Source organism: Cryptosporidium hominis, assembly GCF_000006425.1.
Source record: "Cryptosporidium hominis TU502 chromosome 1 CHRO011056, whole genome shotgun sequence".
Classification (NCBI taxonomy): Eukaryota; Apicomplexa; class Conoidasida; order Eucoccidiorida; family Cryptosporidiidae; genus Cryptosporidium; species Cryptosporidium hominis.
This window is the reverse complement of record NW_667402.1, coordinates 1-25214: the sequence shown is the minus strand read 5'-3', so window position 1 is coordinate 25214 and position 25214 is coordinate 1. Positions and strand designations below refer to the sequence as shown.

General features: G+C 33.0%; 13 protein-coding genes and 1 non-coding gene across 14 annotated transcripts; 7 read left to right on the top strand and 7 right to left on the bottom strand.

Moving 5' to 3' along the window:
- Nucleotides 1–316: 316 nt before the first annotated feature.
- Chro.10188 (hypothetical protein) lies at nt 317–4255 on the bottom strand. Its single annotated transcript, XM_662464.1, has 1 exon — nt 317–4255. The coding sequence occupies one exon, from the start codon at nt 4253–4255 to the stop codon at nt 317–319; it is 3939 nt and encodes a 1312-aa protein (XP_667556.1).
- A 1087-nt stretch (nt 4256–5342) lies between these two features.
- On the top strand, nt 5343–5840 carry Chro.10187 (hypothetical protein). The annotated part of the gene is made up of 1 exon (XM_662463.1): nt 5343–5840. One exon carries the CDS (start codon nt 5343–5345, stop codon nt 5838–5840), a length of 498 nt encoding a protein of 165 aa, XP_667555.1.
- Nucleotides 5841–6041: 201 nt separating this feature from the next.
- On the top strand, nt 6042–6114 carry trnH. Its single transcript has one exon. It is a non-coding gene; the product is annotated as a tRNA-His (tRNA).
- Nucleotides 6115–6287: 173 nt separating this feature from the next.
- On the top strand, nt 6288–7058 carry Chro.10186 (hypothetical protein). Its single annotated transcript, XM_662462.1, has 1 exon — nt 6288–7058. The coding sequence occupies one exon, from the start codon at nt 6288–6290 to the stop codon at nt 7056–7058; it is 771 nt and encodes a 256-aa protein (XP_667554.1).
- A 146-nt stretch (nt 7059–7204) lies between these two features.
- Nucleotides 7205–8602, bottom strand: Chro.10185 (hypothetical protein). The annotated part of the gene is made up of 1 exon (XM_662461.1): nt 7205–8602. One exon carries the CDS (start codon nt 8600–8602, stop codon nt 7205–7207), a length of 1398 nt encoding a protein of 465 aa, XP_667553.1.
- A 180-nt stretch (nt 8603–8782) lies between these two features.
- Chro.10184 (hypothetical protein) lies at nt 8783–9136 on the bottom strand. The annotated part of the gene is made up of 1 exon (XM_662460.1): nt 8783–9136. One exon carries the CDS (start codon nt 9134–9136, stop codon nt 8783–8785), a length of 354 nt encoding a protein of 117 aa, XP_667552.1.
- A 386-nt stretch (nt 9137–9522) lies between these two features.
- On the bottom strand, nt 9523–10101 carry Chro.10183 (hypothetical protein). Its single annotated transcript, XM_662459.1, has 1 exon — nt 9523–10101. The coding sequence occupies one exon, from the start codon at nt 10099–10101 to the stop codon at nt 9523–9525; it is 579 nt and encodes a 192-aa protein (XP_667551.1).
- Nucleotides 10102–10998: 897 nt separating this feature from the next.
- Chro.10182 (HC-23 protein) lies at nt 10999–13791 on the top strand. The annotated part of the gene is made up of 1 exon (XM_662458.1): nt 10999–13791. The coding sequence occupies one exon, from the start codon at nt 10999–11001 to the stop codon at nt 13789–13791; it is 2793 nt and encodes a 930-aa protein (XP_667550.1).
- A 145-nt stretch (nt 13792–13936) lies between these two features.
- Nucleotides 13937–15649, bottom strand: Chro.10181 (hypothetical protein). Its single annotated transcript, XM_662457.1, has 1 exon — nt 13937–15649. One exon carries the CDS (start codon nt 15647–15649, stop codon nt 13937–13939), a length of 1713 nt encoding a protein of 570 aa, XP_667549.1.
- A 377-nt stretch (nt 15650–16026) lies between these two features.
- On the top strand, nt 16027–17214 carry Chro.10180 (E2f3 protein). Its single annotated transcript, XM_662456.1, has 1 exon — nt 16027–17214. One exon carries the CDS (start codon nt 16027–16029, stop codon nt 17212–17214), a length of 1188 nt encoding a protein of 395 aa, XP_667548.1.
- Nucleotides 17215–17994: 780 nt separating this feature from the next.
- On the bottom strand, nt 17995–19323 carry Chro.10179 (hypothetical protein). Its single annotated transcript, XM_662455.1, has 1 exon — nt 17995–19323. The coding sequence occupies one exon, from the start codon at nt 19321–19323 to the stop codon at nt 17995–17997; it is 1329 nt and encodes a 442-aa protein (XP_667547.1).
- Nucleotides 19324–19924: 601 nt separating this feature from the next.
- On the top strand, nt 19925–21958 carry Chro.10178 (dynein intermediate chain 2, cytosolic). Its single annotated transcript, XM_662454.1, has 1 exon — nt 19925–21958. The coding sequence occupies one exon, from the start codon at nt 19925–19927 to the stop codon at nt 21956–21958; it is 2034 nt and encodes a 677-aa protein (XP_667546.1).
- A 395-nt stretch (nt 21959–22353) lies between these two features.
- Chro.10177 (hypothetical protein) lies at nt 22354–24036 on the top strand. The annotated part of the gene is made up of 1 exon (XM_662453.1): nt 22354–24036. One exon carries the CDS (start codon nt 22354–22356, stop codon nt 24034–24036), a length of 1683 nt encoding a protein of 560 aa, XP_667545.1.
- Nucleotides 24037–24132: 96 nt separating this feature from the next.
- Nucleotides 24133–25173, bottom strand: Chro.10176 (hypothetical protein). The annotated part of the gene is made up of 1 exon (XM_662452.1): nt 24133–25173. The coding sequence occupies one exon, from the start codon at nt 25171–25173 to the stop codon at nt 24133–24135; it is 1041 nt and encodes a 346-aa protein (XP_667544.1).
- Nucleotides 25174–25214: the final 41 nt, after the last annotated feature.

Sequence of the window (25214 nt, the reverse complement as noted above, 5' to 3'; positions counted from 1 at the left end):
AATAAACTAAATTACCCCACGTANAANTATTGTGTACATAAACCCAATTTTATCTCGGACCCGAGCATCCAAAGAGTCACCTGCGGCATGCAGCTTTGATGATAATCATCAAGCGTTCATATCCACTTAAAAGTATGAACAATCTCTTAATAATATAATATTTTTCCCTTTAAATTTGATAAATCATTCATCTCTAACTCATTAAATCTTTCAAGGATTTGATTCCAATTTAACTCATATTTGACTTGATTGACAGCACATTCTTTTTGAGGCGCTGAATTAATCACGAGCTCACTCGCTCGGCTCTTAAGATATTCTACAACAAATAATCTATTGAAGATTCAACTCTCACTGATAACAATCTTTTTGGAACTTCTCTATTATAAAAACTTTCAGCTTTTATGTTATCAATTATGTTAAAATGATTAATCTTGAAAACTTTCAACCATTCACTAGAAATATATACAGCTTTCCTAAATTTTTTGAACAGATCAACATCAATATATTTCTTTTCAATTAACATTCCAGTTGAATCAAGGCCTTTCATTAAAACAGATTCAGAATTCAAAATTATTTCTTTGAGTTCTTTGATTGTAAGCTGACTTTTTTCATGAATTTCGAATGAAAGCTGAGTTTGAGAGCCATTGGTCTCATTTGTGTTTGAATAGTTTTCTGGCATAATATTTAAATCATTAATTCTAATAAAGTTAACAATATCATTTGCTTCATCGAATGTGGGGATCTTTGAATCATTTGAAGCAGCAGAATGACCGTATAAATTTGTTGTGAAATAAGGATTTTCTTGATTAATTAGTGAGTTGAACATTTTCTGATTGATTTCACGCAATAGAATCTCATCTTGTATATAACTTATTAAATCCATAGAAATTGTGTGTTTATTACAACTTTCCAAAAGGTTCTTTAAATCTGATGTAAATTGCTTAATTGAATTTATTTGGTCTATAACTTCGGAGTTTTGTTCAGTAGAAACTTGGGATTGATTCAAATATTTGTTTAATAACCTAGAAAAAACTTTATCTCTTCTTTCATTAATACATATATTCAAATATTTAATTCCCTGGTTACGTAGTTCTACAAAAGAATTTACGCTCTGTCTTAACTCTCTAAAAGTAACGAGTCTTTCGCCTATTCCATAATCGACCCCAACCAAAAGTTCTGCAATTTTGTAAAGTATTTTATTAGATGGTTTACTATTTCTTTTATACTTTATAACTTTGCAAAATGCATCCGAATGCAGAACTGTGAAGTATATTTCATTCCATTCTATTGACTGCTTAACTTGAGCTTCGAATTTATTGAAAATTTCGTGGTCGATTATTCTAATTGTTCTTCCTCTTTGAAGCAAGCTATTCCAATGTTCGATTCCCATTGGATCATTTGAGGAATCTCCCTTTACACTTTTTATCCAACACTCACAAATAGATAAGTCCTGAATCAGTTTGCCTGTAAACTTCAAGTCTATTAAAATTCTTTTGAAGTCAGTAATACCCCAAACAGAATTTGAAGCAAGTCTTTCGTTTATACTATTTAAGTAGTCCATCACTTTTTTCCTCTCAATTTGTTCAATACTTGTGCTTTCACAATTTGAAACTATAATTTCTGTCTCTTTCAAATAAGAGAATGTTGAGAGGGTATAATCATCACATTGGTTTAGTTCATCCAAGTGTTTTTGCCATTTGTCCCATTCAGAAATTTTTACTGGTAAGTTGGAAACCTCAATATTTAGTTCATTAAGTCTCTTATAAGAATATAAAAGTGAAAACGGGTGTTTTAAATCTGGTAAATGATTAGACTCTTCATCTCCGCATTTTAGAATCGAAATAATTCGATCATAATCACTTATTATTTTGTTGATTTTTAATTCAAGTTTATTAAATGAAATTGGAAGATGCTTGAGATCTTCCAAAATACTACGCCAAACTTCAACTTCTTTCTTTTCAGTCTCATACTCATGAATTAAGTTGGTCCAATAAATTAAGATATTTTGTAGTTTTGTAATAAATGCGGCAGCTTCTAGTTCTTTGATCTGGTTCCAGTGTGAAATATTTATTTGTTGAATATCTATTTCTTCAATGCTAATTTCAGGACTTTTTGGATCATAGCTTGCTTCAGATTGTGTAGTATTATTTTCGCATACGCTTGAGTGATGAGCTAATGACTCTTCATTATTTTGAGGGCCTGATTCTTCATTTTCTTTTTTTATATTAGGTAAGGATAGAGCAATCAATTTATTAGGTTGGATTTGATTTTCATTTTGTGTTTTTGCCAAGTTAGAATGGTCAAAGTCAAAATATAACTTCACTTCATTAAATCTTTCAATAAGCGAACTTAATTCATAGTCATCAATAGGAGCTTGGATCTCATTAATGTCCATTTTCCAAATGATGAAATGCAATTCAGCAAAAAGAGAATCTTCTGTTTCTTTTGAAACCAAAATGCAACTACGCTCTAATAACAAGCTTATTGCCATTGCAATGTTAATTCCAGATATCTTAGAGCATTTTAAATATTCCTTTCCCTTTTTGAGCCATTTTTCACAGCTATCTTGACAGGATGTAAGTTCTTGCAAGATTGTCATTTCATATATAGTAAGCTCATTTCCAATTTCTATTAATTGCTTCAGTTTTTCATAACTTAAGCGTTCATGAAACTGGGAGTTCATGAAGTCTAAAGCTTGTTGAATTTCAAGTCTTGAAAACTCATTTCCTTTTTTTATCCCGGCAACAGTATTCCAAATACTTGAAGATACGTTGTTAATATCTTGTTTTGTGTGAAAGTCTGAGATCGTGTTGAGAAACTCCTTGCTAGTATTTAACCAATCACCGCTCTCTTTAATTTTTTTACGTAATTCTGGAAGGTATTCACTCATATCTAGATAGTCGCATAATGTATATTCTGCTTCCTCTAAAATAAGTTGTGCTTCCATAAAAATGCACAATCCATCCATAAGTCTCTTATATTTTTTGTTCCATTTTCTCCAACGTAAATATACAGGCTCCATATATTTCATTAAGGGAATAATAATTTTGAGTGTGGAACTTTCAAGCCAAACTTTTTCATATTCAGTAGGTTTTGGGAGCTTCCAATTTTTAGATTCTTCCATTGTTATCTTTGCTTGATCAATAATTTTTTGTGTTGTTTCAGAAATGTCATTTGGAGCTGTAGTTTTGCAGGCAGAAACTAAGCTATATATAAAAGGTGGAGATTGAACAACATTGAGCCATTCTTGAGCCTTTTGAACTCTATTAATTAATTGTTGTTTAGCTGCCACATTTTTTTCATCCAAAAATTTTGATGCGGGCTCATTTAATAAATTTTCTGCAAAATTAAATTTCATTGGACGGCTAAGACTTCTTTCAACCTTTTCAATCCAGTTGCTTGCTGCTATTTGCTCAGTAAGGTCATTTATTCCTGGAACTTCTATAAGTATCTCGTCTTTATCTTTCATTAAGTCTTTGCACTTATCCAAATTTTTCTCAATTATTGCAGATTGCACATTGCTCCTCCATGACTTCAATTTTTCTAATTGGCATTTCAAGAAATCCAAATAGTTTGATCTAAACGAACAGCTTTCTCCTTCTTTCAATAGTTCATATAACTCTGTAATTGGGATCTTGCAAGGAGACTTAAGAACTCCTAAATTTACTGTTGGGTCGTCTATAGAGAGTAATTTTTTGATTTTTTCTTCGAATGCTAGGGATTCTTCAACAGCATTTACAAGAGTTTCCAATTCTGGAAGTCTAATTTTATTATTTAGTGCTATCCCCTCTTGTAGTAGCTCAATTCCCTCGTTTAAAGTATATTTTAGGTTCTTGTAGCTATCATTAAATATAAAACCAACACTTTTCCTCCAATTGTCTATGATGCTAATAAAAAGATGTTGATTTATCGTTTTTTCCCAAAGTTTTGCATAAGAGATGGGGCTAGAATCTACGAATGATTTATCATTAATAGCCTTACCAGATATTTTTGTTTCGTCTAATAAATTCTTATTTTGAGTTGACATGGAGTCTTGAGATTTATTGATGGACCAGCAAACCTCATCCTTGAATAATTTAATCCTATTCAAGTCAGTTTTATATTTTACAGGAGAAATACTAGTTACGTTTAGATCTTCATCTCGTGTTAGTATTAATTTTTCTGCATATGAAGGAAAGCGTTGCGATTCCGACACATTTTTAGACATATACTCCAATATTTTTTCTCCAGAGAGGTAGTTAAAATCAGTTTCCATACTCCTAAGTAAAAATCTTAAATTTTTGAGGGTTTCATCAGTTTTTTTATTAGATTGTTCATTCTCAACAAGGTTCGGATCATATAAACGTTCGCACTGAAGAAAATAAACAAAAGGAGTTAGAAAAAGTAAATAAAAATGTACAAATTCATAGTAGGATGTTTATATATTCGATTTGACTTACCTTTTTAAATGAAATCTTTATTTCGTCTTCGCGATTGGGCTCTGAAAAAATCGGAGGCACCCATGCCTGATAAATACTAGGTTCTATGCGAATGCTCTTTCTTAATTTTCCACTACTTTGAAGCATCTCTATTTTTCATATTATTTTAAAAATTTATACAGCCTTATAATCTATTTTTGCTAACTTAAGAAATATAGAATCATAATATAATAAATTGAATAGACTTTGGGCTGGAGTAATGCAGCCAACACTACCGCATTTTAATCAATAATTAAGAAAGGCGAGTTTTATCGCTTAAGTTTAATTTATCATCAAAATTTTGATATAATTACGATTTATCGCATGTATCCTATTTCACTACTTTCAGCTTAATAAATAAAGTTATACTAGTTAGAAAATAGATAGAGGAAAAGACAAAAAAAAAAAAAAAAAAAAATCAAAACAACAAAAAATGGTTGATAAAACATTATCTTCATTTTTAACTTCTAATTAACATTTACCAACAAGGTAATATTAGATAGTAACTTACACCATATTTATGAGTAACAATAATAGAGGCAATTTTTGAATTGTTTTGTTTTTCAGAGTAATGAAAATAAATTCAGGCTTGGTACTAGTCTTCTTTCACATATCAGACTAATTAACGTATCAATACATTCGAGGTTATTCAATGGGAAGAACTTAATATTAAAAATTTTGATAAATGAATACTAAAGTAATTCCAAAAAATATTTGGGAAAAAAAAATTATAAACAGGCGGCGCCCAGAAATAATGTCAAAGTAATGGTTTATAACTGAAAGTTTCATAATAAATTACTAATTATAGCCGTGAATCATTTTAGAATATTTGAATAATATATATTAGAGGCTACATACTGAGGAGGAGGGAGAGAATTGTGGGAGATGAACTCGAAAATTATTGGGATTGGACGGATTTCCATGATGAAAAGAGAGATTAGGTGGGCGGATATTGAGGAGGATGATCACGTTTTTCTTAATGAAAATAATTTACCAAACAAAACTTCAGTTGAGCAGCAACTTGAACAACTCAATGAGCTAGAAAACGATCATTTCCTAGAAATAGAGTCTTCGAATATTTTTCTTCCTTTAATTAAAGGTAAATGTTCACGTGCAGCTAGAAGACAACAAAAGCTCGACGTTTTGGATGACGATATAGATGAAATTCTCAAGGAGTTTGGTTTAGGAGATTCTTTAAGAGAGATGAAAGAAGTTGAGGAGATTGTAAATAATGGCTGCGACAACTCTATAGGCTGCAGATCTTATCAAAATAAAGTTTCAAAGGAGTTTATAGCAGAAAGCACTGCAAGAGCATTAGGAGAGATCAAAAGCCGTAACAAAAAACAGAAGAAAAAGAGTTCAGCTAATAATTATTATTATTAGATGCAAATTTTTTTGATATTGCCTTAATATGGGCGAATCATGGAAAGGTATTTTTTTAAGTATATATGCATATATATGAATTCCTCTTTAGTTTATTATTTAAAATAAGATATTATAAGCTTGTTTTTTGCTCCGGCGATGTTTTTTTTTTTTTGTTTCAAATAAATATTAAGATTAAAATGTTATTCTTCGACACCAGGGGCTCAAATCGTATAGGTGGTTAGTACACCGCGTTGTGGCCGCGGCGACCCAGGTTCGAATCCTGGTTTGAGCACTTTTTGAATCCCAAAAGGGGTCTATTTTTAACTTGTTGAAATTTTCCGGATTAATTTTTTTTTAATTAAATTCTATTCATAAACTAATATTCACTTTTTGTTAAAAACACTGATATATGAGAATTCCACAACCAAAGAATTTATTTAATCGAAAATAAAAATTTATGTCGTTATGTATCAAATTCCTTGGGTAGTTAAAGAATCATGCGTAGTGACGAATGAGGTTGCATACCATCTTATTGGAAAATGCATTCGAAGTATTGGAAAGCTGGGTAAGAGTAAATTTGAAGAAAATCCTTCTTCAATGCAAGAAACAGTAAGAGAAATGGAGAAACTCTCAACGGAGCAGCTTCAGAATATTAGAGAGAGTTTTATTAACAAAGGGGAATATGATAATGAATGTTTTGAACTTCTTCGAGTCAAAGGCACCGTTCAGCTATTACCTAACAGCATAGGGAATATTGAAGATTCAATTAAAAAATATTTATGTTGCTTTTTATTTCACTATATTGCAGAGTTTCAAGGAGTTTGGGTATGTTTTCATAAAATAAGTACTGTTAACACGTACGGATATGTGCCAGACTGCGAGCCTAATGGTTCTTTTCTTGTAAATATAGAATTCAAAGCTTTAGTATTTAAACCTAAAATAGGTGAACTATTAATATGCCGTATTTCACATGTGTCTCCATCCCATGTTTCTGGAATTACCTACGGGATTTTGAATATAGTAATTCCCATGAAAAGTTTTAAAGGGGATGAATATGAATTTCAAAAGGCAGACTCATTAGCATACGAAACGAATACTTTGGTAAACAAAATAAACAAAGAAAAGAACTTAAAAGTCGGATCAATAATATTTGTTCGTATAAAGAAGTATAATTTTTCCGATAATGGGGACTTTATTTCATCTATAAGCGGTCAATTCGAATCTCTTATTGATTGATATTATTGCATTGCTTTAAACGCAACAGATGAAGGTAGAATCAGGCTAGTTTGCTTTCCTGAACATCTAATTAACAATTAATCTTAGGTATTTAATTTGTAATTCTATTGGGCATATTTTTAAATGACTGACGTTCCAAAATTCATTCATGAATCTTGATTTGGAACGAAAATAGTTGATATGTTATAGTTAGATTTTGATGTTGGGGTATCTCCAAGAGTAATAAAAAGTTCTTCTTGAGAAATATTATATAATGAGTGATTTAAATCACAATAAGTAGAATTTGAAGCATGCTCGCTTTCATGTTCTTCCATATTGAACGACAGCTGATTATCAATATTTACTACTTGTTTCTCCATACTAGGTATAAGAGAAGTTATACTGTATTTTCTTTCAGAATTAAAGTAAGATTCTTTAGAACTTTCATAAAGGTTGAAAAGAGAGTTTTTATGAGCGATTCCAATTATATTGCTGGAATCTTCAATATTTTGATTTGATTTTAATAAATGCTGATTTTCTAAAGAAGAGACTAGTGCAAATCTATCTGTTTTTTGAGTTTCAAGGCTTTCATTTGATATTGAATCACCTTCTGTAAGGTTATCTTGGAGAAATACTTTTTTTTCTAAATGATTAATCTGGTTTAATGGGTTTCCTTCATGAATTAAAGTCTCTTTGTGGCATAACCCAAAACTATCCTTTTGATCATTTGCATATGAAGGGAAATTCCGTATATTCTTCGTATTCGATATTTTTTGGTGGTCAACGACATCACAAACTTTTAAATTGACTCCGTGATATATATGGCTTAACTGAACGTAACTTTGGCCATTTAAAACTGCAGAAGTACTAAAATCTTTATTGTTACTAATACTACTTAATTGACTATTCTGAGTATTTATTTGTTTGGAACCCCAACTTTTGTTTAAGAGGGATTCGTTCTCTTTTTCATAATTTTCTATATTTAAACCATGCCCTTGTAAAAGCTTGACTAATCTGCCTCCATCCCAAGAAGGTTTTGAAACCTTTGAATAATTGTCAAAATTACTATTGAACTTAAAACTAGAATAGTTCATTCCTCCGTTTGCTCCCCCAATGTTTGGATTTCTTAAATATACACGTCTCTGATTATTTGATTCAAAGTCGTCGCACTGCTCTATATAAGTTTGATTTCCATGAGAGTTTTGTCCAAGAGGTTGCTCATAGTTTCTTAATAGTGTTCTTCTATACCTCCTTCTTCCTCTCATAGAGTTTCTCCTAATAGTAGGCAGCGAGCCTGATTCTCTATGATCCATAAATGAATTTGTCAAATTTACTGGTTCGTACAAATTATTATTATCATTATTATTAAAACAAGATGAGTTCTCACAAATTATTTTTTGAGGGCTAATATTTCTAATATCATCAATATTTATGTGCTGATTAGAATGAGAAACCTGCAAGTTACCTTCTGTGATGCCTCCGTTACAAGATTCATATCCCACACTAGCATATATCCTACCATTTTCGCCAGAACATCCATAATTTGAGTCGTGCTCCATTATCATTTGAAAAATACAAACTAAATGAGTAATAATTTAAAGATCAACTACATTTCTTAACTGGACGTAAAACAAACATGAGGGGGCAAAGAGAAGATGCATGCACCTCCCCCCCACCAAATTAAGACAAGAATACTAAAATACGAGATCACAATTGCTAGAGAGAATAAATATTAAATTAAATACTTAACCTGGTGGCCATGTAAAGTTACGGCCACCTAGTATGTGGATATGTAAGTGGAATACTGTTTGACATGAACTCTCGCCATCATTAATTACAATTCTAAAGTCATCTAGATCTAAAAGTTTGGCAACTACCGGAACTTTGGTCATTAGGTGCCCCAATATTTCCTTGTGTGTTTCAGTAGCTTTGCTAAGCCTTGTTAGACCACTCCTCTTTTTCGGAATTAGCAATGCGTGTACTGGTGCTACAGGGTCAATGTCATGAAAGGAAATACATAAATCATCTTCATAAATTTTCCTGCACGGTATCTCCCCACTAACTATTCTATCAAAAATCGTCACTTCTGAATCTACCATCGAACCAAATACAATAATATGTAGAAAATCCAAATCTACCTAATTTACAAAATTGAAAGGAATTTGTTCATAGCATTTAATTTAAAAGTTTGTCTTTAAGCGGGGGAAATTTTATGCCTTAAAAGCCGCAATATTCTGTCATTGAAGTTGCCACAAGCAAATAAAAAAATATAGTAATTACTGTGGCTTAGCTTCGAATATTGACCAAAGATGAATTCCTATATCGTAAATAAATCCTTTACATAATAAGCCATATCAACATATCCGAGCTTTTGCTTTTTTCTTACTACATAAATTAAAAACCAATCCTTACTTTTTCTAGTATAGTATATAATAAACATCATATATTTTAACTGAATAGACCGTGATAAATCGATCAGATAGACTCATTTGTAGCTAATACTAATACTAATTTCTTCGCTTTCAATAAAATAATCATCATCTACACTGTCTTCAAATTCCTCACAATTGAAGTCAGCATCAAATTCTTGGAATGTTACATCTTGTTGATCGTATTCGATTTCATTCGAATAACTATCCTCAAAATGATGAAATATTGAGTCCTGATCCATTTCAGTGCTGAAACTGGATTCTTCGTTAGAGCATGAATTAAGCCAAGAAATAGTAAAGTTATTACAACAATTCTCGTCGTTGTAGTTCCAGAATAACCTCTTTATTTTCCGATTTCCAGTTGATTCATCTGAATCCTTGAGAGGAATGCATGTTGCTGCAAAGTCTGCAATAAGGTTTTGTGTATGCTCTTGATTGTCTTCATTAATGAAATCCCAATGAGTTAGGTCATAAAACTGACCTAGTCTTTCTTGTTTAGTTACATAAACAGTTCTAAATTCGACTGTCTCACAGAACGCAACAGAGCACTTAGGTTTGCTTCTTTCCTTTACCTCACTATTCGGCATTCGCAGAACGCCTTTTTTATTTTCGCGAATTGGAGAAATAGACAACATTGAAGCCAAATAATCACGATACCTTATTAACTTGCAAAAATTTTAATGTAAAGCAGTCAAAATCTCATATTCGTATTCACAAAATACAAGTGAATGAGAAGGATCAGTTTCGATTCAACTCTAAGTCGAGTTCAATTGCTGCCTCTAATGAACGCTGCGGTCTGACTATTGATTTCCACAAACTGTCAAGTTGAAAACAGTCAATCCGCGCCTCTCTTATGGAGCTTCTATGAGCGCCATAATGAACTTGTATAAATTCTATTGTAGAGAATGCGAAACTAAGAAATCAAAGTAATGAGGAGCAATAGTCTATAACAGAAATGTACATATTTGGGAGTCCTAACAAGGAATTAAAGGGTTAGATTAGCACACACCATCGAATATCTTCGAAGCCATACAGTAAAGAAGGGTATTTATAACAGTCAATAAAAATTCAGTCAAAATTGAAACTTTCTAAAATTCTGGTGCCGCCCATCCAAATGGGCGGTAGGAGACAATACATATAACCTTGTTAATTTAAGGGGCATTAAATTGTTAGTGGACTAAGAAAATAGAATGAGGAAAGTGAAAGTAAAATAGAAAGTTGTGGGTATACGTCTTTCTACGTACGTGTATTAAGGGGGAAAGGTTTAAAGCGCAAAAAGGTATAGACAGCCAGACAACAATCAATAATAGCCTATAATAATACCGTCAATCTAAGTATTATTAGCTTAGCAGTTAAGAATTGACTATAGAAGGTTTAATATTATTCTATTAAGAGGGAGAAGGGGAAAAATCGTCCAAAATAAAAAAAAGAAAACGAGAGTTGTTTTATAATTAAAAAACGCTTTTATAGCAAATCTTATATTATATTAGGCAATCATATTGGGGATGAGAGTATAAAACCTTCAAGCTGCTATGGATACAGACTCAGCGAATGACACTTTTTTATGGTCTTTGACAGAGATAGAAAATGATTGTTCATTATGTTTAAGACAAATTGGCATATCGAATAATATTCCGGGAGTAGTTCTTCAGTGTTGCCAGCAAGTTGTTTGTGAAGATTGCTATAAGGATGAATTAATTAACAAGAATAACGGAAGCTGCCCATTTTGTTTTTTTAAAGGTAATAACAAAGGACAGAAATCGTCAATATCTATAAATAATCCTGGTATATCTATGAATGGTGTAATAAACTCTGTAAATCCAGCGGCGATTGTGTCAGCTACTGCTATACCAAATGGATCTAGCTCTAATACTAACTGTCTATCTTCAGTTGGAGGCGGATTACCACTTGATCTTTCTTGTTGGCTACCACAAAACCTTACTGCCATTTGTAATCCAGGATTTCAATCAAGTAGCTCTAGTACATGCGCTACATCTCCTTATTATAAAAGTAATAGTACCAGTGCCGGAGAGGGATTTAATCAAGATAGCTTTATATATATGAGGGGGAATTCCATTCCTGGTGTCGTTTGCGGAATGAACTCGATTAATGTAGGTGTTGGCACTCCTAATGTAAATATTCCAAATTCTCAGCCATCGCCATTTGGCGGAGTGCTTAATGATGGATTTTGGAACCATTCGCACAATTCTGTAGCATTGCAGAACAACACAGTAAACCATAATACTACAGGAAGTTCCACTAACGGCTCGTTTATATCAGATCCTTGGATGTCTACAAGTGGTGGTTATTCTCCATCTAATGGGTTTTTGCATGATTTTAACTCTTATGATAACAATATTAATAGTAACAACTTAAATCCAAATATGAATTGCTCCAATACGGAAAGTATTTCTGATACAAATACCAATATAAATCATATGAAACAGTGTAATAACGGAGCTAATGGCATATTGAATAATGGACAAAATTCTAAGATTGTCAACGGCGCAATGAACAATTTGAGTGAGACGAGAAATTCGATTATAGAAACTGATAAAAAGGTATGCGACTTGATTAATGAAGGAAATAAAGACAACTTATATCAACCAGGCATTAATGTTAGCTCTTTTAATACTACGGCACCAAACTTAATAAGTATTTCAAATAATGCATCAGATATTTACCAAAATAATTCTATATATACTTGGACTGTTCAAAATCCAATGGCATGCAATAGTATGAATTCATTTAACCAGGCAAATAATCAAAACGGCATTATACCATCTACTACATCCGTTGATGTTGATTTTCAAAGATTTTGTCTTGGATTAGGATTTGATATTAATTCGCAAAACCAAGTTATATGCGACTCACAAAACAAAAACAATATGTTAATCAGCGAGCATATCAACAATGTAAATATCAACGAAAGAAATAATAGAAGCAATAATGGTGGGGTTACCTTAAGTAGCCACCAAAATATGAAGCCCTTGGATAACTCAGATAATAATGCATGCGCAGGGGAAGGGGACGGAATTTCAGTGGAAAGTGGTGTCAATGAGGCATATATTAATGGCTCTAACCTCACTGAAAACAAGTTAGAGAATAGAGACTTGCAAATTGGCTCTAATATGGATAACCACTTGATTGCTATTAATGAGGACAGCGGTTCAAATAATATTAATAGCTCAATTAATGACACCAATACCAATACACAGTTATTTAATAGTTCTGCGTTTCCTCCATTAACAAGTGCATTAATTAAGCAGATACCATCATCCAAAGACTCAACGAAGATATCTAGTGTTACATCTAGCACCAATAATAATAATGGGCTAAATACGGGAAACTCCCAACAAAATGAATGCTTGAATTCGTCAAATAGTCCAAAACTATCCAGCATTTCCACTTCAGGCTCAAACCAGAACATTAACAATAACAACCCCTCAGCTGGTTCAAACCCTAAATTGATCTCCATGATGGGGGTGAGAAATGAAGGTTCAATCAGAAATAATTTAAATATAGGTAGTGCTCTTTCTGCAAATAACTCGAAGCAAAATACAATTAACTCTGGAAAACCTGGGGTTGTGGGAAATTTGAGTATTTCAACAGGAAATGTGTCCTATATCGACGCAGTTCTACATAAAAATGATAGCAATAGCGGAGGTGTGACTACAACTTCATCAAGCACTGGGAGATCTGAAAATCAGGCATCAGTTAATAGCGATATGTCGAACATTAGTAATGATAGCTCTAATAATTTATTGTCGGTTAATACAGACGAAGATTCATCAACTGCTCTTGGTGCTCACGGCGAACCATACAATTACAAAAGAGCTCTCTGCAGGCACTGGATGCGCGGCTATTGCTGGTTAGAGGCAGATTGTAAGTTTGCTCATGGTGAAGCTGAATTAAGGACAAGAGATGGTAAACTACGCCATCCTACTCTTTCAACTGGAAATTCTGAGGTTGCTAATCAAAATCAAGGGCAATCCCAATCTCAGTCTCAAACTCAGTCTCAATCCCAATACCAGTCCGCAACACAGTTACCCACCGTGAATAATGTTACGATTCCATCGGGGAATTTGACAGCAACTTCTACTTCTACATTTACATCCTCCACAAGCGGTGGGTCTAGTGTATCGTCAAGCATTCAGTCAAAAGGATTAAAACAGCAATCGGGCAATAGTAAGAACGGCAGTAATGCAAGCTATGCAGCAACAGCGGCTGGCAGTTTAACAAATAATGTTCTAAATAATGACTCCAATATTAGCTATAGTGTTATGGTCGTTTCAGGAGCCTCCAATTTGGACTCTAAACGTTGAAATACTTCAAAATACTATATATATTATTTTAGCACAAACTTTTATAGATACTAATTTATATATTTAACGATTGAGCTTTATCGAATAGTCTTATCAAAAAAGAACAATATTAGTGAAAATTATATCGGCGAATGCCATCTAAAGATTATTCTATTATATTTTGATTATTGACAAAGTCGTAGTAGTGAAAGACCCCGTCAAAATGTGGATTTTGGTCCTCATCATTTCCGTAGTTATTACGCGGGTATTTTATTCCTTTCTTTTGTAAGTATCTAAGAAAAACAGCAAAAATCTTATGACTTTTTAGCTTGTTAAGAGATATGTTATCCTTCATAGTAAGGTCATCCTTGTCTTTAATAACATAAACTCTTATTAGCTTTCCTTTTTTGCATCCATAGAGGACTATTTGAGTATTAATAGTCTCATCAGATTCTTTGTCCCTTAATTCTTCAAAGTCTAACGAATATGATTCAGAAGAGGATATCTCGGTAAACAATCTTTTGTTCACCCTAGTGAACCTTTGCCTCCTATTTTCCATTTTGGAAGATGTAACTTCAGAATCAGCAATAGAGGGACCATTTTGCTGGTTTATTACAAACCATGTAATAAATTGTTGTTTAGTGAGCTCTCTTCCAGCAGTATCTTCAGCCAAAAATTCATCGCTATTGTCAAGGATCAAATCTAGAAGTTTGGCAATTGACTTATTACATCTTTGAGGCTCGCTCATATTTCTAATATCCATTAACCTCTCACAAAGAGTCACACATGTGGAGTTTTCTGGAATGCCTTCTTCATAACTTGAATTGTAATTATTCAGTTCAATAATGGTATTATTTCTGGAAGTATCTACATTATTCTTTGAAGAGTACCCGGATCCTTCTTTCTCAATTGAGCTGCTAGAGGCTGGCTGCCATTTCTTTGATGAATGGCTTTCCTCTTGGATATCTACATGAAAGTCTTTTGATCTATCTTTCCAGTCGTAATTGTCTGGTTCATGGCGCCTCTTATGTCCAGATCGATCGATTTCTGAATCAGAGCTGGATCCTGATTCAGAATAATAGTTTTTATGTTTTTTACTATACTTGTTTTCCCTGTGTCTGTAGGCTCGCTCAGGAGAAGATTCATCAGAAGAATAATTTCTTCGGCTTCTTTTGTAACGATCTCTATCTCTTCCACGGCCTCTTTCGTAGTTTCTGTCGCGCCTTTCATATTCAGAAGAACTACTTACCTCACTAGATGACCTAGAGCTAGAAACACTTCTTCTACGTCTCCTATTTCTGCTTCTGAATTCTCTGTATCTTCTTGGGGGCAAATCTGAGTCATCTGAAGATACAGAAGATGATCTCCTTTTTGATCGATAACCTTTTGATCGCTTCTTTTCCATATATCCTCTATCTTTAATTCTTTCTTTGCACCTATCTCTATCTCTTTCTCTATCTCTATCTCTTTCTCTATCTCTTTCTCTATCTCTTTCTCTACCTCTTTCTCTATCTCTTTCTCTATCTCTTTCCCTATCTCTTTCCCTATCTCTTTCCCTATCTCTTTCCCTATCTCTGTCTCTTTCTTTTTCGCGTTCACGCTCCCATTGAAAATTATTTTGATCATCATTTTTGCCCTTATCCATGTTTTCATCATCCCTATGCCTCCCACCTCTTGAGTTCTCTACTGATCTTCTTCTGAAATCTCTTTTTCTATCTCTTCCTCCATAGTGCTCACGCCTTCTTCCTCTTTCACTGTCAAAGTCGCGATCTCTGCGCCCCTCATTATCTGCAACTCTCCTTCTATCATTATCCTCCCATTCATAGTTTCCTCTATGCCTATCTGTATCATATGGTGAGTTTGAACGTGAAGATGACATTTTTACCAGCTAAATTCGGAATAGAAACTGTTGTCTAATTCTTTTAGCCCCTCTCCCTAAAATGAGAAACCAATTAAGTAGGCCTCGCCTTTCCAAACAAACTATATCAGAATTGAGCGATATAATCAATTAGTGCAGTCAATATTATTTACTGCAAAAAAATTATTCTCTGAAGTAAAAAATTTGCTCAAATTAATTGCTACTAAACCTTATATTGGGGCTAAATTTACATTAACCGCAAAAAGCACCAAGGCGCCTTATTTCTGGCGCTCCTCGCAAATTTGTTTTGCACAGGTCAATTTAGAGAATAGCGGTTAGGGTTAATAATTAAAGATTTTATAGGATAGTTCAAATTTGAGTAAAAATTAAAGTAGCCAATGCAGCACAGCCAACAAGGCGAGTTGGGAACACTCCAGGATGGCTCTTACATTCAACAATATGATTATTCGCCAATTAACTCTCCAAATTTTGAAGAAAATATTTTGCTATACAATGACAACCCAGTAAATAATGCAGGTATGCTATATAGATCTGACAGCATTTTTAGTGAAAGTAGTTGTGTTTCTGGATATACAATGATGAAAAGTTCATCTTTGACTAACATTCCATCTAGAAATTTAATTAGTGATGTCCCTCCAATACAATCTGGTCCTGCAAGAGCAAGTCGAAATTCTTCAAATATTAGGAGATCATCGACTTCACCACCGCCACATATTAACTACCCGTATTCTCCAAATTCATATCATCAGTCTTCTCCTTATTATTCAAATAGCCCGTCTAGCTCTCCGAGGAGTTTATCGCCATCATTAACTTCTAGACAAAGCCCTCAATTAGGTTCTGAACAATCTAGAGCAGAAAGTGGTTTATTATTACTTACTGAAAAGGTTATTGAATATGCAAAACAAAGCCCAAAATATGAAATTGATCTACAAAGTGTGGAAAATAAACTCGGAGTACCTAGAAGAAGGCTTTACGATATTACTAATGTACTTGAAGCAGTAGGATTATTCACTAAACCTAGGCATAATATTTATAAGCTTAATATGGATATGAGCTCTGGACTTTTGCAAGATGAAGAAAATGATGAAAATATTATCTTTTACACAAAGTCTCAATTAGAGCTAGAACAAGCTATATCAAAAATCAAAGATTCGATTCAGGAGCTTATCCAGGTAGGGCAAGAGCAAGGATTGTTATATGCTGACAGAGAAACCCTTTCAAAATTGTGCCCTGTAAACACTAACACAATCGTTTCTATATCTATGCCCATAGATTCGTCTATCACTTTAAATCCCAACCAGCACTCCTATCAACTACTAAATTCTATTCTAAGAACTAAAAATAGCCATACTGAAAGCGGCATGATTTCAGTTCAATCACAGATTTTAGACTCTCATTGGAGCATTCTACTAAAGCATCAGTCCTCACAGTTTAATGTTGACGTTATTAATGGTCACGCAAATATATTAGAAGAGATCAGGCAAACCATGTCTCCCATGAAACAGCCTATGCAATCACCTAACATTAGCAACCCCACAAGTATTGTGGATAACTTCTTGCATTAATTGCCCTGTATTTTTGTTCATGATCAAAAAATTATAGAAAAAGTCATTTATACAATTAAATTTATGAATGCATAGTTTTCTTGTCTAAAAAACCTATTTATATTAATCTCAATATATTGTTATCATTTTTAATTATAGACGATCCCTATAATAAAGCCTCCTTAGAACTTCCCGTCGAATCCGACGAATCCTGTTAGTAGGAAAATTGGAAAATATGGTTTCTTTTCTATATTTGAACACCAGTTCCATGCAGATGTGAGTCTACCGTCGATACAGGAGCCTGCGTCAAAGAAATTATCGGCCCCACCGCCATCGAATCCATGCTTGAAAAAATCTACAAGAATTTGCTGTTTAAGACTTAAGACTCCTCCAAACGAATTTTCAATAAATATCTTCAAATGAATGCTTGAATTAGAAAGTTTATCTATTTTCTCAATACACAAAACTATTGGAGTTAATATTTTTGGTACCTGAAGATATTTATCAATAAAAACGAGAGCGTTAGGTACTGTCCTATCTCCAAGGTGAATTACAGAAGATCCTACCCAGTTTCCTACTTCGCGCTGCACTTTTGATATAATCTCGCACATTGCTCTATAGAGTCTAGGAGCAGATTGAATTCTGTGGATACCTTGACCAGTATCTCCAAGCCTATATCCGTTGTTCCCATCAAGTAAATCATCTTCTGCAAGCCTCCACAATCTAATCATATTAAAAAGGACCTCGCGCCACATTGTAAGGCTTTGCAGTACATAGTGGTATTGGCGCGAATGATCATGGCTAAGCCCTTGCAGTCGAGTTCGGATCGCTAACAAGAGAAAGACTTAGATCCCTAGATTGTTCTTTATGGGGGTTGAAGAAAGTTGTCAAGTACTCGATCATCTTGTCGATGGGACGTTTGTTATAGTATAGGAAAACATCGTGATCATTAAGAGAGTATATACACATTTCAAGCTCCTCAACAGTGATATCCTTCGTTTCTTGGGTCTTTTCAAGATTTTCCAAGCTTCCTGTACTTGTAACTATACCAGATTGATTACTTATTTCCGTTTCTTGTGTTTGGTTTGACCTCCCGAGCATAAATAAATTATAAAAACCACGAGATGTAGATTTTTTATTGCATTGCTCAGAATAGTCCTTAGATGCGTATCTCCTTAGTAACTCTTTGATTGCAAGTCGTTTCTTTGTTAGCTTTGAATTGAGAATGTTTACATCATCAACCTGCTCGACATTACGCGTAGCTATTGGAAGTAATGGATCACTCAAAATATCCAAGCAATTTTTACTCTTAAGAAATTCATAAACCGTTAACACAGGCTTGTAGCATCTAAACTGCAGGAGCTCTCTGATACTTTCTTTCTGTGCATCCATCAATAAAAAAACTAGTTTTCCATAAGAGTCCCTCATCGTCTCAGGGTTTAACATTTTATATCTCCTTGCAATCTCAAAAACTGTCTGAAAGAATTTCTCATTTTCACTAAAACTCCTATCCTTAATGAGCCTTTGACCAAGCTCATAATCAAATGATACGGCCAGTCCGCTCAAAATTGCGCAAACTTGTCTTATTTCGTTAACAATCATCTTTGACCTAGATGCTGATCCAATATCCACTCTGTCAGTATATTTGCTGACCTCCAGAGTTCCCTCAACTAGCTTTAAAAGCTGTCTTTCATTATGGTCAATTCTCAAAGGTACATTTTGGGACAGTGTAACAAATTCCTCTGAGTTGCATAATTCCTTGTCAAAATCCTGCACCGCATCAGCCATTTCATTATGTCCGGATTCAAATTTACTTTTCGCCTCAATCTTAAGGTTTTTCTCGCCAGCATTAGTTGTAGAAGCAGACCAGGCATCTCCAAGGTATTCCTTCGCAATCTCTTCTAATACATTTTCAAAGCTATCTCCGCCCAAAACCCTGTCCATTATATGTATTATCTCCCTCTGACTTAAAGCATGAAGAATGTTTAAATTAGATTCTTGGATATTCTTCACATCATAGTTCCCATTTACACTCCATTCGTTAAAAGTCTCTTCTAAGTCTTCAGAATTCTCAAAATTTGATTCAAGGTTATTTTCTAAAATCTGTTTCAATCTTTCGGAGGCTGTCATTTTAATCAATTAAATTAGGCTCCAACCTCGTTAACTTAAAGCTCAAAATCAATATTTCTGCATTCCAAAAAGAAAATACTTTATTCTTCAGGATTAGCACCTATCTAGTAAAAATTTTACTAATTTTTAATAAAAATTATGAATCTAACTTGAGTCTTTATTTAAAGAACTTTTATCAAACAGCTCAAAAATTCAATTTTCTGTAATACCTTGATTTCCCCCCAATACCCGCCGAACGGCAAATCATCATTTATTAAAGAAAAAGTCTCATGCAAAAAATAATCAAATGAATCAATAATTTACTAAAGACTTTCAACATGATATTCAAGATTGTTTTTGTGACTTTATCTTATCATAATTGTTTCCTTATTGATATAGCTATTGGAAAAAAAATGAATGCATGATACCGCCACTATAGCTGGCGGGCGAACAGATGTGGGGTTGAAATATCTCTTAATACATCAATATTGCATTGGTGATTCTTGAGAACAGAGGCTATTGACAATTAATTTGATATGGGTATTGAAGGAACACGCTTTAATATTCTGGGTACTTCATGATATTAAATTCTTAATTATTTGAGTTTTTTCCAGCTACATAAATGGAGAATAAGACAAATAGAATTCAGGATCTTATTAGGGAACACCAGAGTACCTTAAAATCTCAAAGGAAATTATTAGATGATTATAGTAAGAATTTCTGTGATCAATCTAAAGGTTTTGAAGAAGATGTAGATAAAATAGTTAATTCCATTCTGAGCGAAGGTGGGCTGAGCGACTCTCTGTTTACAGGGAATGAGGAACAATTTAACGGCCTTAATTTAGCAGCAATGGGCGATATAGGTCCTGAATCATTAGAAGACAATTTACGAGGGCCAGGTTCTGCATTGAAAAAACTGATTGGAGAGGTAGATCTAAATATTCTTGAAACGACAAAAGATACATTTGATAAAGGAATTCAAGCGGACCTTATTCAGAGTAGTCAACTGGGTGTAGCTCCAGATCGCTATACTGGTTTGAAGAATCACACTACTGGAGGTTCAAACAAACATCTTTCTATATCCATACCTCTGAGCCCAGCAGATTTACACCAAAATGAAACTGTTTCCGAGTCTAGCAAACCTTTAGTCATGAGGATTGACACAAACGAAGAGAAATACTCCCCCTCTGGGGGACAAATTAGTGTGGAGAATAATAATGAAATATTAAAAAGTAGCGAGTTTATGGACTTCTTCTCAAGAGCTTCTAGATTAATTGAGAGAGCTTTAGGAGAGGGTGCTGTTTTCAACCCATTTTTCAATATAAATAGTGAGGTTGCAGAATCAACTCTATCATCTGAAAACGATGGTTCAGCAAAGAACCCGGGTAATATTAGCTTTTCATCAAGTAATGGATTGCTTAAAAATAGTATGATTTTTCAGCACGAAACTTCATCTAACCGCCCCGTAATGAATATTAAAAGCCATCCTACCTTCCCCGAATATTTTATTGTAGCTTATGGAACAAAATTTTCGCAAAACTCAAGTTTTGAAGGGATGAAACAAAATATGGGTAGTGGAACTATGTTCGATTATGGAGGTTGCGTACAGCTTTGGTCCATTTCAACTCCAAAAAACCCGGAAAATACATTTATTGCTTCAAGCCCAGTTTTAACTATTTCATTTGACCCATATTGTCAATATAAGTATATTGGAACTAGCTATAATGGAGAAATTTTAATTTGGGATTCGAGAAGCGGAAAGATCCCTTGCCAAAAGTCAAATAGTATTAATATTAGTGATTCCGAAGGGAACAATATTGGTGGTCACTCATTCCCAATTTATTGTATGGAGCTTCTCGGTAGCAAAGGCTCTCAAAGTATTATAACAATTGACACGGATGGAAAACTTTGTAATTGGAACTTAACTAACTTGAGTGAGCCAGTAGAGTCTTTTCAATTAAGGAAAACCAATTCAAAAGATGTATCAATCCAGTGCATGACACTTTCTAAGCTAATTAATCCAAATGCGATTATTTGTGGTTCTGAGGATGGCTCTCTCTATCAAACAATGATTAAAACTAACAAGCCTGGTGTAATTTCAAACACATTTCAAAATGCGCATAATGGCTACATTACTTCCCTTGACTATCACCCAATAAATGATTGTTTTCTTAGCTCTGGAGCAGATTGGACCATTAAACTGTGGATGCCAAACCCACTTGCTAGTTCATTCACCCTCCTTTATACCTTTGAATCATCTGAGAACTATGTTATTGGTGTAGCTTGGCATCCGGTGCATCCTGGAATTTTTGCTGCAATTGATGCTGACTCAAAATTGATTATATATGATCTCACAAACTCAAATTGTCAAACTCCTTTGTGTAAAATCAATACATCATGTTCTACCACCACAAATTCTATCCCTAACACCTCTGATATCCCTACTTGTATTAGTTGGTCGATGGATGGAACCAGGCTTTTCATTGGTTATATGAATGGTAATGTAATTATGTGTAATTCAGACTCCAAACTTTATCAGCCTAATAGAAATGTCTGGGATTTATTCAACCAACAGATGGAAACTTTTAAAAGCAACAATTCTGTTGATTTTAATTCAAGTTTGGAAAGCAAAGACGAAGAAAATCTAGAGCAATGAGAGGATTGTTTGAAATATCCAATCATTTCCCAAGTATTATTAATAATAAGCTTAAATCTGTCGGCCTAATGATTAAAATACCAGTGAAAATTCTATCTAGTTTATTGTATTAAATTATTTAACTTAGTTTTATAACTCATAAATTAATATCCCTGTATTTTACTATATTGTTTTTGTCTTCTACGTTTCCATGCAAAAATTGCAAAATGGATGACAAACAATTTGTCTTGCGCGCCAAAACAGGTATATTAATAAATCCTTTCCTTCCCCTCGTTTCCCCCACAAGAATACATTGCGAAACTGAGAAGAAATTTCATTAATCATTTCTTTGATAGATGAATAAAAAGTAATAATCAATCTAAATATTCGAAGAATATCTAATCAACGAGACAAAGATGCAAGACCAAAATACTAGAGAACAATTGAATGAAACTGTGAATCCAATATCAGAACTAGAATCTCTGGTGAAAGACCCAAAATGCACCCAAGACTTGTCTGCAGAAACGGATAGCTTAATTACCAAATTGGAAAATGCTGGAATTAATGAAATGAGCTTTCAGAATGCTGTCGAAGAATTATTGGTTTTAGAGAAAAAATGCAGACAAGTTTCTGATTCAAATTCTAGCTGTAAAATAATATATAAAATTATTTTGTGGCTTCTAAAATACTCTAAAAATATTGATGAACCTCTATCAGTCATTCAGAAAATTTGTAAGAAAAGAAGCCAACTTAAAAAGGTGATATCATATATTATCCAACTATTCTTAAACCTCGTAATTGATTCCATAGTCGCTCTAAGTCCCAATTTCGCAAAGTACAATTCTTCTAGGAAACCTATTGAGACCATAACAAATTTAGAAGAATCTTATAGGAGTATTTCTTACGAAATCAAGAATATGGTGGAATGTAACAAAATTATCACAATTCTAAGTGAGATTACTCAAGGTAAGATATATCTGGAGCTCGAAAGGGCAAGATTGATGCTCATTCTCAGCAATATTAAACAGGAAGATAATGACTTGAAAGAGGCTTCTAAACTTCTAGAAGATATAACTGTAGAAACCATTGGAAACATGGATCTAAGGGAGAAAACTCAATACGTACTTGAGCAGATGAGACTTTCCTTATTATGCAAAGACTTTGTTAGACTTCAAATATTTGCCAAGAAGATAAACCCGAAAATTATCGAAAAATTCATCGATCTTAAGGTAATATATTATCAATACCTAATCATTTTATGGCACTACGAACAAAACCCCAAGGAAATTTCTATATGCTTTCTAAACCTTCTCAACTCGATTGCAAATTTTGAGAATGACACAGAGAATAACTATGAAAAACTAATCGGTGAGATTCCAGAATATATGAAGTCCCCTATTTCTCAATATAATTTTTCTGAGAAAATGCCAACTACTGCTTCATGTATTGAAGGATATGTCATTTACCTCATTCTTGGTCCTTACTCAACTAATATTAGAGATGAACTAATTAAATTTAACAAAGATTATCAGAAGCATATTGAAAGAAATGTCCAATGTATTTCAGACTTACTGAATGATTATATTAATAACGAGCTCATGTTCCTGGAATCAACAAAAAATTTCAACTATACAGTTCCTAAGTATTTTAATCAGCTATCAAATTGCTTCTTTTTCTCTAACAACGATTATGAGATGAATAATGATGTGTACTACACAGAATATAAAAGATGCAAAATCAATCTTTGCAACAAAAAAGACAGATTTACTCTGTTCATGCAAAGAATTCAAGAGAGAAATATTTCAATTATTTCTTGCTATTATAAAACTATTTCATTCCAAAGAGTACAAGATTTATTAAATTTGGATCGCCAAGAGTTGCAGCTTGTTGTCAATCATCTCGTTGAGAGGGGTATTTTTTCGGCGAAAATTAATCAGCCAGCTGGAATTATCACATTTACTAGTAATAATAACAATGGCCAATTTAACAAATTTCATAATAACGTTGGAGAAATACTAAACAAACTTGATTTACTTAAAGATTTAATTTCAAATGATATGATGATTCATCAATTTAATAGTAAAATCAACAATAAATAATAAAAAGATAAAATTTAAAATCATTCTATTATTTGAATTATAAATTATTTTTATATTTAGATTATTAATCATTTCAAATTTTTACTCAATATATTTTTAAGCTTCTGAGTCTGAATCTGTGTTAACATCTAAACCTTTATCGTCCGCATCCTTGTCTTCAGATCGTTTCTCTTCCTTGAGATTATTATTTTTGTTCATTAAATTTTTATACAAAGTGTAGTTCTTAGTTATTGCAGATTTTTCTTGTTTAATGTGACGATTTAATATTTCTTTCTTTAAATTTTTATGGCACATCCAACTTTTGTACAATAATCCGACCTCTATTGTAGACAATGCAAAATCATATATTTTTAAATGCCCAAATAGTCCAAATGGTGCAATGTAATTTCCTTTGAATGATTTTAAATTACCAATACAGTCAATCCATGGACTTTGATGATGTGGCAATTCAAATGCATTCATCTTCTTTCCAATACATTGAGAATTAATATAAGTTGTTATTGTGTTATTTTGCGTTGTATTAAATGTAACAACCATATGGTACCAACCAACATCAACATGATCTCTCAAATTTACATCCCAAGATAAAAATTGTAATCGATTATTATTCTTTTCATATCCTTTTGAATCATATTTATTATTTTTCTTAGAAATCACACCATTATTTTCATACATATTTGTTATTTTTCTTTGTATTGATCCCAATTCACCATTTAAACCTATTACAACAAATCCTATACCGTCACTATTTGATATCAGACAATAAGGATGAAATGTTATCTCAAAAGGAACATAAAACCAAACTTCACATGACCAATTCTTACTTAATCTTACTGCCCTTTCTAATATTACACTCCCACCTTCTGTTGAATATCCTGATTTTTTTTCTAGAATAAAAATTTGAGTTGGGTCAATACATATATTTTCATTGGTTGGTCCTCTATGAATAGTAATAATACCATTATTTTTTACATTTATTTGGCATACTTCTTCTTTATTATTTTTGTTGATATTTGAAAAATTTTCAAGAATATCATTAATCTTATTTGTTTTAACATTATTGCTGCCACTATCATTATTATTATTATTATTACTTTCACTTTCAGATTGATTAATCATGCTATTACTTATTGCCATTATATATTTAGCTTCATTATCAAATGAGTTATTATTCAAAA